The 14,681-nt window shown below is 40.0% G+C and overlaps 2 protein-coding genes and 1 long non-coding RNA gene across 3 annotated transcripts in view; 1 reads left to right on the forward strand and 2 right to left on the reverse strand.

Annotated features, from left to right (window-relative positions):
• Positions 1–9,997, forward strand: part of dars1 (aspartyl-tRNA synthetase 1) — a 28,442-nt gene extending 18,445 nt beyond the window's left edge. The window contains exons 10-18 of the mRNA XM_031281692.2: positions 1,706–1,817; positions 3,384–3,518; positions 4,959–5,106; positions 6,597–6,743; positions 7,013–7,055; positions 7,636–7,716; positions 8,864–8,975; positions 9,171–9,242; positions 9,444–9,997. Coding sequence (XP_031137552.1) covers positions 1,706–1,817; positions 3,384–3,518; positions 4,959–5,106; positions 6,597–6,743; positions 7,013–7,055; positions 7,636–7,716; positions 8,864–8,975; positions 9,171–9,242; positions 9,444–9,535 — 942 coding nt within the window. The 3' untranslated portion in view covers positions 9,536–9,997. The remainder of the gene's footprint in view (positions 1–1,705; positions 1,818–3,383; positions 3,519–4,958; positions 5,107–6,596; positions 6,744–7,012; positions 7,056–7,635; positions 7,717–8,863; positions 8,976–9,170; positions 9,243–9,443) is intronic.
• Positions 7,626–8,965, reverse strand: LOC118495578. Its single transcript, XR_004898033.1, has 2 exons — positions 8,751–8,965; positions 7,626–8,222 (listed from the first exon to the last, which is right to left on the reverse strand). It is a non-coding gene; the product is annotated as an uncharacterized LOC118495578 (long non-coding RNA).
• Positions 9,683–14,660, reverse strand: LOC116037715 (protein lifeguard 3-like). The gene is made up of 12 exons (XM_031281695.2): positions 14,473–14,660; positions 13,839–14,120; positions 13,675–13,742; positions 13,469–13,533; positions 13,308–13,361; positions 13,082–13,132; positions 12,896–12,935; positions 12,660–12,697; positions 12,446–12,533; positions 11,995–12,090; positions 11,820–11,873; positions 9,683–10,566 (listed from the first exon to the last, which is right to left on the reverse strand). Exons 2-12 carry the CDS (start codon positions 14,110–14,112, stop codon positions 10,417–10,419), a joined length of 978 nt encoding a protein of 325 aa, XP_031137555.1. The 5' UTR covers positions 14,113–14,120; positions 14,473–14,660; the 3' UTR covers positions 9,683–10,416.
• Between the last annotated feature and the right edge of the window lie 21 nt (positions 14,661–14,681).

The raw sequence follows: 14,681 nt of genomic DNA on the forward strand, positions 1-14,681 counted from the left end.
CACTAAAACACAGTATAAAAGTTACATTGAATTTAGTTTGCATAAGACAGCTGGACTCACAGGTAGAATATTTTGGGAAGTCACCCCAACTAGTTAATTGGTGTTGAATAGAGTTGAGGCAAATCCCCAGAAGTGCCAAGGGTTTTTATGTTTAAAAAAAGGATCTTACTCTTTAACAGAAAGGTCGACCTCCTTAGAAATCCTTTCCATAATGTTGTCAGACACTTAGAATATTAATCTGAGCCTGTCAGTGGGCACTGTCCAACGAGCACTTTTGTGAAGGTAAATACAAGCTGGACAATTGCCCTATGAACTTACATTGTAGCTTGTTTCGCCGCTGCCGACTGCAGCGATCTCGCTTAATACTGGACCAATGTCAAAGATTGTTGTTCCCATCAGTCACTTAGACACAAAAACAAAGGGTTGGAAAAAAAAACAAACAGTAGTTACCCTTTAAGTTATGCCATATCACCACTGTTAATGACTTTGTATTCACATTAGACAATCAGAGAAGCTTGACACTCAAATCGTTCAACTGTTGTTTTACCAAATGGACGTATTACTAAAAAGAATACAGGTGAGCCCAGGAGTGAAACCAGGCAAATATTTGAAACTGCTTTTGAAACCTGCCTGTGGTGGATCATCACCACAGGCAGGTTTTAAGCTAGCAATATGTGCCACTGAGAGGTATGTCAGGTTTAGGTCTGTTTCATAAAGGTCCCACACTAGAAGGACACCATCAGATGAAGTGCCAGTTTGGGAGTACACTAACCGCTACCCACCCACCAATTTTCACACCTACTCACTACAGACACACTGCAGGAAGTGCTTTCTAATTTTTGAACACGGTCATCCACGGACTGGTTTTAAGTTGGGGTTCCCAGGTTTAACATGGGCCACAGCCCCAATGTGTAATACGGTACATGACACAAATGAGTCATGTGAGATTAGCTTGGTTCATTTGGTTCACTGCTTTTTTAAAGGTTTGGGCAAAGGATGTTTTCAAGCAGAAAAGTTTTACGTATTTTCCCACTTCTTCTTTTTTCTAAAGTTTTTAGATTGGAACTGAAGGAAAAGTTCTAGCCAGACAGCCCTGAAGCATTGTGTGCAGATTAATGAGCTTGCCAGTATTTGGACATTATCACCTTTCCATTCTGCAAACTGGTAGTCAGACAAGGCCTATTCAGGACTGGACAGCCTCTAGTAATTGAAATAAGGGAGGAATGAAACCTTGTAATTAACGCAGACCTGTGCATACTGTTGAAAGGACCAGGGTCTGTCTTCATTAAGGTGTATAATAACTAAAGTTTAAAGCCAGTAAAGCTCAATTGTAGAAATCGTGTGGTCATTTCAGATGAGTCAGTCAAATGAAGGGAGTGTTCCCTGTTGCAGTTTTGGGGCTTAGGTTTTTACCGTAATCTCTTTGTTTAGTTTGAGCTATTTCTCTCCCCGCCTTTGTTTCAGCATTTACATTTATAATGACAGGTTTAAAGTACCTGGGGCTCTCGCTGGCTTTGAATGCATGTCTTGCCCTTGCCAGCAAATTAGAGGTTTCACCCTTCATGTTGAGAGGAGTTGCATGAACAGAAATTGGCAGTCTTGTTTTCACACATCTGTTATGATGATAATGTGTAATAAATCCAATGGATCACGCTAAGTGTGGAAATGTCTCTCTGTGTGTGGCTGCGTGTTTATCCTCCCAAAGACGACCACCAGCCAGGCCATATTTCGCCTGCAGTCCGGAGTGTGCCAGCTCTTCAGAGAAACCCTCACCAAAAAGGGCTTTGTGGAGATCCAGACACCTAAAATCATATCAGGTACACACACTCTCTGTCCCGTTGATTCTGCCCCACGGGAAAACTAAGACTAACGCGGCATTGAATCATACTCGATTAGATGTTTCAGTAGAGACACGCTTGTTTCCATATCAACCACCCACAGGTGTCCTGTGAGTCATCATGTGACTTTTTTTTTTTTGGGGCTACAAAACGGTTTCAGTGAGTAACGGAGAGTTTCTGAACCCAAACAGTCACTTGCATCTATGTTCAAGCAAACAACAGACAAGAAGGTATAAAAAAAAGAGTTTTACTGTTTTCAACCTATCAAGAATTGAATCCAGCCCTCTGGGAATTTTGATGCATCGACCAATTCTCACATCAGCTCCTCTACTCTCACATTTCCACACAATGCCTTTTTAACTTGACAGGGGAGGCCTTCCTTAAGCTTGCTCCCAAAAGACCTTATCCCACATCAGTAAAAGAAGGGAGGACTGGAAGAAAAAAACCTCTTCCCACTGACATTTAAAAGACAGCTATTTTGAGCTTTTCCTTGCAACGTGTCTCTCTTATCCTGGTATCTTTTTCTCAACATCAGGTGTGAGAGATGACTTGGTATTGTACAGGTTTACAATTTACCTTGTGAAAAACCCTTTCCACTTTTCAGCTGGAATTTAATTTATTGTATACAGCCTTGAGAAAATGCTCAGGAAGGTATATCTTTTATAATGAAAGCTGTACATAAGTGAATAGGAACGGGGTTTGATCTAAAAACATCAATTTACAGTAAGCTTGAGTCAAAATAGATTTAGAGTTTTTCTTCCAGCAAAGTACATTGTCTTGTACACGGATCTCCCGTCCTCGGCCTCCCACGTGCCTCTGAGATCTGAAATGAAGTGTGGCGAAACCTGTGACGCTCTCACTTCCTCTTTTCTTCAAGGGCCAATGATATCGCAGTTGCCTGGCACGACTAAATTCAAAACTACCGCTCTTTTGTTTTGGCGGCATGTAAACCAACACTGTGCTTTTTGCAAAAACCGCATTTTCCTGCCTGCCAACACCCAAAGTACAGTTTGTGCTGTTTGAACCCCCACCCTACTATTGACGAAATGAGAATATCATATAGTGCCCTATGACGTGTTTGTGTGAAATAGGGAACCGCAGATGTGTTCTCTAAGTCTGGCTGGAGTGAGGCCTGTGTTTGTTTTTTTAAAAACGTGCGAGGCAACTGTCTGTGGTTTTTATCAGATGATAAAAAAATTAATACTTTTATTGACTATTGTCAGCATCCAAAAATGTGCCATCAAAAAGTCTGTGGCATAGTTTCTGTTGTTGCTAACCAGTCATATGTACAATTATTATTTTAAAAAAAGAGAGAAAAATGACACTAAGTTGGCTAATTAGATTTCCAACTGAAATGTCTACTGAACAGGCAGTATATGTATCATCATTAGGTGGAGGGTGTCTGAGTTTGTGAAGTGAGAAACCCCAGTTTCCTGCTAAATGTGTGTTTGTGATAACTTATATCTGCCTTTGCAGTTAATGGCCATTTTGTGCTATGGGGCAGTAAAAACCTCACTTCTAAAAGGTGTCTTTGTCCACTTCTAGCTGCCAGCGAAGGTGGAGCGAATGTCTTCACTGTATCTTACTTTAAAACCAGCGCCTACCTGGCCCAGTCTCCCCAGCTCTACAAGCAGATGTGCATCTGTGCTGACTTTGACAAGGTCTTCTGTGTGGGTCCAGGTAAGAATGCCTCCCGACCGTCCACTCACACATTTTCATTCACTTTTGGCCAACAGCGAAATGAGCAGCTAGAGTGTCGTGAAAACCGTAGACCCTATTAACTGAGATGACAGTTTGATAATAACTGCAAATGCATTTAGACTGTTAAAGTTTAAGAGACCTTCCTCTGTTGCTTTCACTGTGAGCTTAGTGTGTTAGTGACACAATGGGACTTGTAATAGACTTTATAGTGCTGTGCTAAGTTCTCTTTCCCCCCCAGCTCTTTAGGTAAGCAAACACTGCCACCATCTGATTGAATACACGCAGTATGCAACAACACGCATAAATACAGAAAACCCTATACACAGCCTTCCTTTTTAATTTGCTACTTACATGTGATTTTAAGATGGAACACGATTCTCCAACAAAATAAATTAAACATTTGAGAGAAGGATGCTCATTCAGTATTCTACAGACTGGACCGAGGTCTTTGTTTGCTTCTCTGTAGCTCCACCGGCGAAATCAAAGGGCTTAAGGTCATCAGTGCTTCTAAGGAAACATTGTACTCACCACTGTTACCTTAGTTACGGTCGCACCAATTCAGCAAGTAAGGAGAATTGGGATCAACTCTCTCTCGAAATGCCAGCAGCCAGAAGTACTGTCTTTTTCAATGTTGCTTCCACGGCTGTGGGTGCCAATATCTGAAATCATCTAAAGAGGCTCATCAGCGGGCAAACAGATGTAAACACTAGGCTTAAGTATAGAGCAGCAGATGTCGTGTTAGCTATGTTTGGAGTGGTTTCGGTAAATGTATGCAGGGGTCAGATGCATACAACTGTGTGTAGGTTCTAGACTAAAACTCTTTGTGCATACAAAAGCATAAATATGCATATACCGATTTATAAAGCCATACATATGCATGTATGTCTTTTGTAAATCTCAATCATTGTGAAATTGTGTGCATGTGCGCATACCTGACTTCCATTCCATTCAGCCATATGAGGGATGTAGACACACCTTTAATGAACTGCTTACAGCCTGAAGACCTGTCAAATAGAAGAACGGAAAGAATCATTAGTTAGGCACTCCAATTCAGAACAACCATAATGAACACAGCTCTTGCTAATTATATGTAGCGCGCATGTCATTTATTTCTCATACAAGTATCTGCGATCAGTGATGATTTAGTGTCTAGCACTCATCACACAGAGTTAACAGAGTGCTTCACAATAAAGGAAACAATGAAATGAGATTAGCATTATAACCGCATTACTAGTAAAATATTACAGGTTTTAATTGAGATGAATGTACTTCTGGCTTGTGACCTAATCAGGTGCACATTTAAGGACTCAGTGCTCCCTGGATAAGATGACACGAAATAAAAGGTGTTGCCACCTGTCACTTTTCCTCTACTTACGTTTACTTTGTTTAGACGTTGATATAAAATCTGCATCATTTCAGTTTTCAGGGCGGAGGACTCCAACACCCACCGTCACTTGACTGAGTTTGTGGGTCTGGATATTGAGATGGCCTTCAGCTACCATTACCACGAAGTCATTGACTCTATCACTGACACCATGGTGCAGATCTTCAAGGGCCTGCGAGACAAGTAAGATTAGGATTCATATAGTAAAGCTCAAACTAAGAGGTTGACATTCTTCTTTGACTCTACAAATTGTCATGGTAATTTGTTACTCAAACTTTCTCTGAGGTAAGGTGAAGTGAAGTGAGGTGAGGTGAGGTGACGTTGGCACCAGCAATTAATGCAAATTACATCCCATAGAGGCTCAAGTCTTGTTTTCCTACACAAGAGGTGAATTTTGACAGGATCTATTCCTGAGTTGGAAATTCAGTGGATGGTAAAAATATAAAAAAATACTGTGTTTCTTAGTAAAACTATTTTAGCTGTTGAATCCATATTAAGTGGCGTCAGCCACTGCTGCTGTTGAACGTCTGTTGATGTGGCCTTATTGCCACCTAGTGGTGTGAATCAGTGCAGCATGTGTAGAGAGCTGTTGAATCAGAAAGAATGAATAAATAAAAACTGGGTAAAGCTCTTCTGGCGTGCCTGTAGTTTTTCTTTTGTTTTGTTCCAACCCACCATCGTGGCAGCACTGCTGAAGAACAGCATTGTCTGAAAATGACATCGAGCAGGGAGAGCCTTCTTAGCTGCTATACATGATGGATTTTAAAACTTATTCTGCATTTCAGTTTATCCTTATCCATTTTTAATTGTTAACATGCTGAGGATTCTGTAGCTATACTTGTATTGTTGTTGTTTTCTGTCCTGTAAGCAGTTGGCATGGATGGAAGATAAACATTCAGGGGGATTTGGCTGATGTGCTAGAACATTTATTATAAGAAAAGAAAAAGAGGCTTCACGTTGGATAGACACAGGGCTCAACTCAATTTATTTACCACTTCATTAAAAAACAAAAAAAACAAGCCCCCTTTATAATGTAAATGTCAGTCGCTGTTCGTTAGTTTCAACAACAACCGCTGTTCCTCTTTCTCAGGGCAGTTTGACTGTTTATCTTTTCTCACGACTTTCCACACTGTCCCTCCTTGACGTAATAAATTAATTTGCATGTACGTTTGACTGATGTTCCAGCACGTCATGCAAAGATGACCTGGCTTCCGTGGAGATTTGTTAGATGTCTCATATTGCTTCAATTCATTATAAAAGTATCTGAATACTTGTTGGATGTCTTTTAAAAAATGTTAAATAATGCTCTGTGACATTCAGTCAAATATCATTGTAGTAATGTTTCTAATTGTGAATTAGTTAGCATTGTCACTTTTGCATTTAAATGTATTTTTTCTGCCTCCATGAGCTCTGCTTCACTCTGTTTATAGTAAGAGAACATATAGGGTGGCCAGCAGGCACAACAAAACTGTAAGAGAGGCCTAACTTATATTACCATACAAAGTTACTGACCAGTGTGGGCTCTGGTCTTGTCAGGTTAACTACCAAAGGCACATTTGTGTGGCATCTGGCTGTGTGTGGGCAGGAACTGCGAACTTTGGTTAGTAGTTTTTAATGTGTGTGTGTGTGTGTGTGTGTGTGTGTGTCTGTGTCTGTGTCTGTGTCTGCATCAGCTTTCAGACAGAGATCCAGACGGTGAACAAGCAGTACCCCAGTGAGCCTTTCAAATTCCTGGAGCCCACTCTGAGGCTGGAGTACACCGAGGCCTTGGCCATGCTGCACGAGGCCGGGGTGGAGATGGGTGACGAGGACGACCTCAGGTCAGAATACATCCTACTCGTTTTGTCAGATGATTTCATTTGACAAAAGCGGAAATACATTTAGACATTCATATTGAAGTAATTCCTGTGATCAGTGCTGTTTTATTGAACTATTTACACAGTTGGGAAATGCATAGAAACAGTTCTTTGTCATGCTGTTGGTGTAAAACCACGACAAGATAATTAAATAATGTTATATAATATTCACTTTCAGGCAAGTTACAGGTAACAATGTGACACAATGTAATGTATTTTTGGTTGTTCTGTAGCACACCCAATGAAAAGCTGCTTGGACGTCTTGTCAAGGAAAAGGTATGTCCAAATGTTGGTTGGTTTTCATTTAATGTATAATTTAGTGTAAAGATATTTGAAAATTGGTGGTTGGACATTGACTGTAGAACATGGCGTGATTTGGATCTGTGTGTTTGGATTAAAAGTATTAAAAAGCCATCATTTGATGGGTTGCAACATTAAAATCAGCACTTATCAGCTGCCTTCATCAGTGTTCCAAAAACATCTAATCATCAACACCTGAGCCACAGTGAGCGTTCCCAGAATTTTCCCCTCTAAGTGGAGTTAAAAATACTAAAGATACACGGCACATGATAGAAAGAACCCAGCAGTGTTGGCAAAGGCAGACAGATTTTACAGAACTTTTAAAAGTAACAGAAACATCAGAACCCTTTTATCCTGTAGTGTGGAGGAAGATGTTATAATGCAGAACTTACAACTATAACAGAAAGTATCTCAAGGTGCAATGTTACATTATATAAAGAAAAGGAAAGATATAATTGTGTTGAATGATACATGTGTACCTGTTGTATCCATAAAGTGTATTTATAAAACAACTATTGATTTGTTTGCATCAACTCTTTTCAACTCTTTTCCTCAGTATGACACTGACTTCTATGTGCTGGATAAGTACCCACTGGCTGTTAGACCCTTCTACACAATGCCTGATCCAAACAACCCTGTAAGTCTCTCACTTACTCATACCCACATACTGTATACACAGTTACTGGCTACATAGTAACACATGTACAGTGACAAATGTTATGTAGATTTATGCAAATTAGTTTTGTGGTTGACCTGTGGTTAAACTTGCATTGCGGCCAGAGAACAGCTTTATACTAACCCAAAGACTTTTCAGCTGTGTCCTATGCTGGATGTACTGGCTGATAAACACCACAGTGGATTTTGTTGCACAAGTAAAGCTCCCTAAAGTGTAATCATGAAGAGTTTAACTTGCATCATTAGAAACCTGCTAGCAGTGTCACAGAAAAGCCACTGCACTGCTAATTTAAGTTTTTTTCTTTTCTTGTTGCTGCGTAACCTATATGTCTAGTACGAGTTTGTCAACCAGTTTAGGTGGACAGATTCAACTTCAGTCTTAACATGGTTTCTGCTGTTTCTGGAGTCCCAAAGTAGTCCTGTGTTGATGCAGCAGTCTAAAAGTTAAAAGAAAGGACCACAGCAGTCCTTTCTTTTAAAGGTCCAGTGTGTAACGTGTTTAGTTGTTCATTATCAAAATCTGTGTTGCCCGTTCACAAACTGGTCCTTTTTCATGAATATTTACCACCACCATCAATTCAAAGTATTCCTTTGAAATTTTACATTTGCATTTGCATGAACTGGGGTAGACGCTCCAAATTTATGCGCCATCTTGAAATGCGTTAGCCGGTAAGGCACATACAGGACATACTGCTCTGCCTTTCGCGTTTTCGCTGTCACATGATAAACTCACTGGTGCTGCTAATGGGTATCGTAGCTTCCCGGCCCCGGCAAGTTTGAAGAAGGAAACATGGAGGACCGCACATATTCAAAATCAGAACAGGAGTTTTCTTCGCCCAGAAAAAGAAAAAGAATATTGAAAAGAGCAAAAGACCGGCTTTTTATAGCGTGAAGGCTACCGTAGCTGTAATACGTACTTTGAACTGCGTGGTGCGAGAGCGTTGACTGCGATATATGATCTCAACACTAGATGGGAGAAATTCCTACACATTGGACCTTTAACTTTCAACTTCCCAAGTCTTTATGTTTTGTCTGTCATGGTCTTTCCTCTCCCTTTCATTTAACAGATTCTTGACCTCATAGGTGATGTTTTTTGTTTTTTTGTCCAGAAATACTCCAACTCATATGACATGTTCATGAGGGGAGAGGAGATCCTGTCTGGAGCTCAGAGAGTCCACGACGCTCAGATGCTGACTGACAGGGCCATCCATCACCAGATTGGTAAGTGGAGAGAGCGAGAGTGTAGAGATGCTTCCGATAAAGGGGCATTGAGTAATTTACACATAATATCTGTCTCCCTCTATTTGTGACTAGTTTGCAATACAACGCCAGCAAATGTATTGGCTCGATGGTTTGTAAAAAGTTAATAAGGCTTTTTATTTTAGCAACCTCTTTTTATTTTTTACAAAACTACAGATCTGGAGAAGATCAAGGCATACATCGACTCCTTCCGGTATGGAGCCCCCCCACATGGTGGTGGAGGCATTGGTAAGGAATATCTGTGTTTTTTTTTTTGTTGTTGTTTTTTTTTTGGGGGGGGGAGAACACAGGAGACAGAACATTTTCTGTTTTACTGAACTTGTTTTAAAAGAGTATTATCAGAACATACTGTATGTGAACATGGTTCTAAGTAGTTTTTTTTAATGGCAAATATAATTTGTTGAGTGTCTGGACCGTCTTTCCTTCCAGGCCTGGAGAGAGTCTGCATGCTGTACCTGGGGCTCCACAACGTGCGTCAGACCTCCATGTTCCCACGTGACCCGAAGCGCCTGACGCCTTGAACCTTCCACCACGTAGACAAAGCAGATGCTGGTGATGGGGAAACAATACTAATCCACAATCCAGAAAGGGGGAGAGTATAGGAGCTAGTGCCACTCTATGACTCTAACGTGCCACTATGATTAACCATAAAGATGAGAGAATGAAGCTTTTGCAACAGTAGGGTTTACTTTATTGATTGGTGTATAACATACATAACAGGGAAAAGGGAGTTGGCCAGGGATTTAAGGACGTTCCTGTAAAGCTGCCCGCACCTAATCCATGTTTTAATAGAGTCAGTGTTCGTCTTAAGTTCTTTTCTACGGAGATGTTAAAAAACAAACTATCTTAATACAGATCTGAGTCCCTCCTACTACCAGCACAGACTAAAGACTATTGATTGTGGTCTCCAGCAGTAACTACAGGTGTTTGTATATCATTAGAGGACTAAACACAAACAATAATAAAAACTTCTAAAACAATCACTTACTTGTTTCCCATTGTTTGAATGATGTAATTTGTGTTTGTACTGCTTCTAAATTCATTACTGATAACGTTTGATACAAGTTATCGTTCACAGACTAATGCATTGTTTAAACATGCACATTTTGTATCACTGCCAGTATAGGCTCAATGTAATCTCTCATGGCTACATGATCTACTAAAATACCACTTGCTGAAACAAAAAGGCAAGACAAAATATTAAAAAAACAACCGTAAATATGCTTTAGTTTCTCTCCTCATTCACAGTTGGGTAAGTGAAAGACTTAATTCACTGCCCTGCTTCATACATTGCAAGAAGAAATCAAAGTGCTCAAGTGTTACCAACTTAAAAACATATATATATAGTTAAATGAATAGTTTGGAATATCTGAATTTTCAGAGAACAAGATGTGGTCTGGACTTAATCCGTAGCAGCTCCACTGACTTGAAGGATGAAGAGGAAGATGTGAACAATGTCAATGTAGAGAGAGAGAGCTCCGTAGATGTACTCCTCTGGGCTGATGGCCAACTCCCTATTTCCAATAAGAAGCTGGGTGTTGTATACTAAAAACTAACACGGAGAAAGAGAAGGCAGATCAAAGTAAAGTCATATAAAGAAGAGATATGGGTTAGTCTGATTCAGTTGTCTTTGTTGAGTGCAGGATGGAGATTTTGACAACAGCTGGCAAAACTGTCATATACTTTTTTCCCCCGATAACCTCAAACATAGTCACAAACATTAAGTTACATTCAAAAATCATGTGTAGATATGTAGCTGTTTTAGCACTGTTGCCGAATGAATCCTAATGTTATTGTGACCCTTGACATTTCCTTGAGTACTATCAGGCCAAAGTTTCCACCTGTACACAAAGAAGAGTCTACCGCCACACTAGTGCCTCTGTGAGGCAGTGCTAACATGCTAATGTTTACTATGTTTACCATTTAAGCGTGTACGCATACTTATATTTGCTAGTACACAAAGTACACCTAAGTCTGATGGGAATGCCGTTATTTTTAAAGGTATTTGGTCATAAACCGTAGGCCTATTGAATAAATAAACATTTGACATGATGGTGCTAGAGAAAAAGTCAGAGGATCACCAAAGTTATTACAAATCATCATGAGGGTAACACAAATGGCATGGCAACACATCCAATATTTGTTGAGACATTTCACTTAAAACCACCACTAAAGTGAACCACAAGTCAAGAGACCACCACATGTAGATACGTCCTCTGGGAACATTGACATGACATGTCTTTTTGTGCTAACCAATAAACTGGATGTTGAGATCTTTTACTGAACTGTCATTTGGGATACACTGCTCAGGAACCTTAAATGTCTGTTCAAAATTTGACAGCAATCCATCCAATAGTTGTTGAGCTATTGCATTCTGGACCAAAGTGGTGGACAGAGCGACAACACCCCTAGAGCCATGCCTCAAACACGGCTAAAAAATATCAAAGTCCAGTAGTAAATTTGCCATTAAATGTACTGATCATGTTCAATATCCCCAGAGATTCAACCCTTTCCATTTTACACCACTATGAGACCAAAAAATAGGCAGATTGCTGTGACATTTCCTGAGCACCTTCATGGTCCTATGGCAATAAACCATTTCACTGTCACTGATGGCCTTTCCTCTTGTGCCAACATCAAAACAAACCTGATGGATACAAATATCAAATTATGTTGCTAGGTCTAGCGAACAACTACGTATTTCTGGGTGTAAGGACCATTACGCCTCTTGTTATTCGACAATAACCTTGTCATAAATACCAGGCTCAAATGCTCTCCTTAAAATTCATGTGAGAGTAGACTCACCAGAGTGTAAACGATGGCTCCAATTGCAGCGTAGAGCATATGCAGCCAAGGGATCTGTTAAGTGACACAAAGAAAGGCCTCTGAATGTGAAATCAGTCACAAAGAGCTGCTACTCCTTGCACTGAGAAACACCAGTAGAGAGAGAGAATCAATTAAATTAAAGAAGAGTCCTCACATAGTGGAAGGAGAGGACGATGGCCGTAACAATTCCAATGATCATGAGCACAACGGAAGCAATGCAGAGAAGTCCCCCGCAGGAGGTGAAGTCCACCTGTGATGAGAAACAAGTCATTAGTGGGATGAAAGTGAAGTTAATATGCTTCAAAGCACATGAAAGAGCAGTCAAGATAATTTGAAAGAGAATCAGAATGAGGTAAAAAAAAAAAAAGAAAGTTGGGTAAATGTGTCATCTTCCAGCCAAAACATTTAACATATTCATGTTGAGTTGCATCAGACAGAGAAGTTGGATTCACTTCTTATCCCAAAATGTTATAAATATTTAAAGGAACTCAGTGCACCATTGTAATGCGAGACAAAGGCGTTCTTTTCCACTGACAACAAAGACATCCACTGACAAGCCACAGGCTACAGAGCTACAAAGACACACAATGTATGTCTCCATCTACCTTGGTTTGGAAGCAGAAGATTGTGACAGCTATACAAACTAATGCTGTTATTCCCATGGCGAGCAACACTGCTTTTGTTTCATAATAGCTGTAAAAGATACATAGAGTGATTAAAACAAAAACATAAATGATCATAGGGTGTAATACATCTTCATGAAAATGTACTATATTTCTGTATTGTGGTGTATTGCCTAAGTTGGAGTCAAAAACACACCTCGAAATTGTTCCAGACATGTAAGACAAGGCGACAGTCTGCAAGATAAAACATGAAAACAATAAGGGTTTGAACCATTTTCATTTTTTTTTTTTTTTAATCTTTATTACTGGCTGTCTTTGTTTTGTTTTTATTATTCCTTACAATATGTTCTCAGTTTGGCCATATGGATCTAGTGGATCATACCCAATATTGGCTACTGACCCATGCAGTACTCTAACGGAAAGAATACTTACAAATACTCCTAGCAGCACAAGATTCCATGGGAAACGCCTCCTGAACACAAATTACAAATTGTGATGAGTATTTTAAAATGTATACAAACAGAAGTATCATTACTGGTTATGAATATTTACATAAGACATAACATCAATAGTAAAACTGTTTTCTAATTTATTCAGAAAGGCCAGGGCCATGCTTACCTCGGCTCTTTGCAGCAGACAAGAATGCAGTAAACCACAAAATAAACCACACTATGGAAAGATAAATCACAATGATTGTTACTGTTTATAACAGCATGCCATGAGAATAATGGCACTAAGAATATTGTGGATTCTGTCTGGTTTTTTGTTTTTGTTTTTGTTTTTTTTAATCTAATTGCACTGAAAATATGTTTTTGTTTTGTTCTAGTCCTAGTGTGCAACTCACAAAGATGCCCAGTAGATGCCAGGGTATCTGATGACAAACAGCCTCACTGGTTCACTATGAAAGCACAGACAAAAGGGATCACTTGGAGTAAACTGTTCCTCACCCTCCATCAGATACATTAAGCTATGGAATATTAGACTGGGATGAACAGGGACACTTACACAAATGTAAAGACAGCAACAACTGAAAAGGTGACGGCAAGCTGTGCTGTTAAAATTAAGTAAACCTGCCCACAAAAACAAAACCAAGCAGTTCTGTTGAGCACACAAGTATACGTTTCAGTGACTGTACAGGATTGTCATTAGCATGTTGAACAACAAAAAGACACACAGTAAAAGTCTGTGTGACCAATGATGAAAATCCTTACCTTTCGAATGAAGGCATGCCGAACAGATGTGCTTTCCCACTGGGTGCTCAAAAAGTCTTCCATGACTCCTGCACAATTGGGAATAGCGAAGTGATAATTAAAACTTATTGCACTTGGAAGCTAATCTAAATATATTTGCAAGTCTTGTATCATTTCCTCAGAACCTTGGTTGGATGCAGGCACTCCAGCAGACAAAGTGGGTATTGTGGTGGGCATCCCAGATGGAGAGAAGCCAGGGGCTGCCCACATCCCAGCTTGCGGGTAGACACTCTCATGGCCCCAGTAGCCAGGCGGGCCGGCGCACATGCCCGGACTGGGGCTGTAAGATGGAGGTGGTGGAAGAGGGAAGCCATGTTGTGGCTGGTGGGGGTAGTTTTCATACTTAGGATGGTGCAGTGCATCCTCGTAGGGTGGAGGATTATCAGTTTTAGACGTCATGATCTTACCTTAAAGAGAGGACAAGTGGTGATGAGCTACATTAGACTAATTAAACTATACATGTACTGACATGACAAACATTGACAAGATAACACATATGAAAGGTAAACATACTCAGAACATCTACATACAACATACACAGTTACCCAATTACTAAATAAAATCTGGTTGTGCAAAAACTACAATTAAAACCACCTTGTAATAAAGGTAACAATCCAAATTTCTATATTAGTTGTCTGCTGGAAAAAGCTATGTCTGTGCACAAATGAATACACCATAAAAAATAACCTAGTCTAGAAATGTCTGAACAATGACAGAAATAAGAACATTACCAAAAACAAAGAAAGAAATTGTACTCACCCGGTGGCTTTAGCCTGAGATGGGAGCACTGTTGATCCCTTCTGTCCTCTCTCTTTGGAGGTTTTGCAGACTTACACCACAGGAGGATGTCATCCTTGTAATAGGATATGTTCACTGAAACTTACACTGGTACTGTCTCAGAAAACATGTAGGCTACTCTGGTTGCTAAGGGCAGGCGCCTATTTAAAATTATAAAAAAAATACAATTG

The sequence above is a fragment of the Sander lucioperca genome, chromosome 8, assembly GCF_008315115.2.
Source record: "Sander lucioperca isolate FBNREF2018 chromosome 8, SLUC_FBN_1.2, whole genome shotgun sequence".
NCBI lineage: Eukaryota > Metazoa > Chordata > Actinopteri > Perciformes > Percidae > Sander > Sander lucioperca.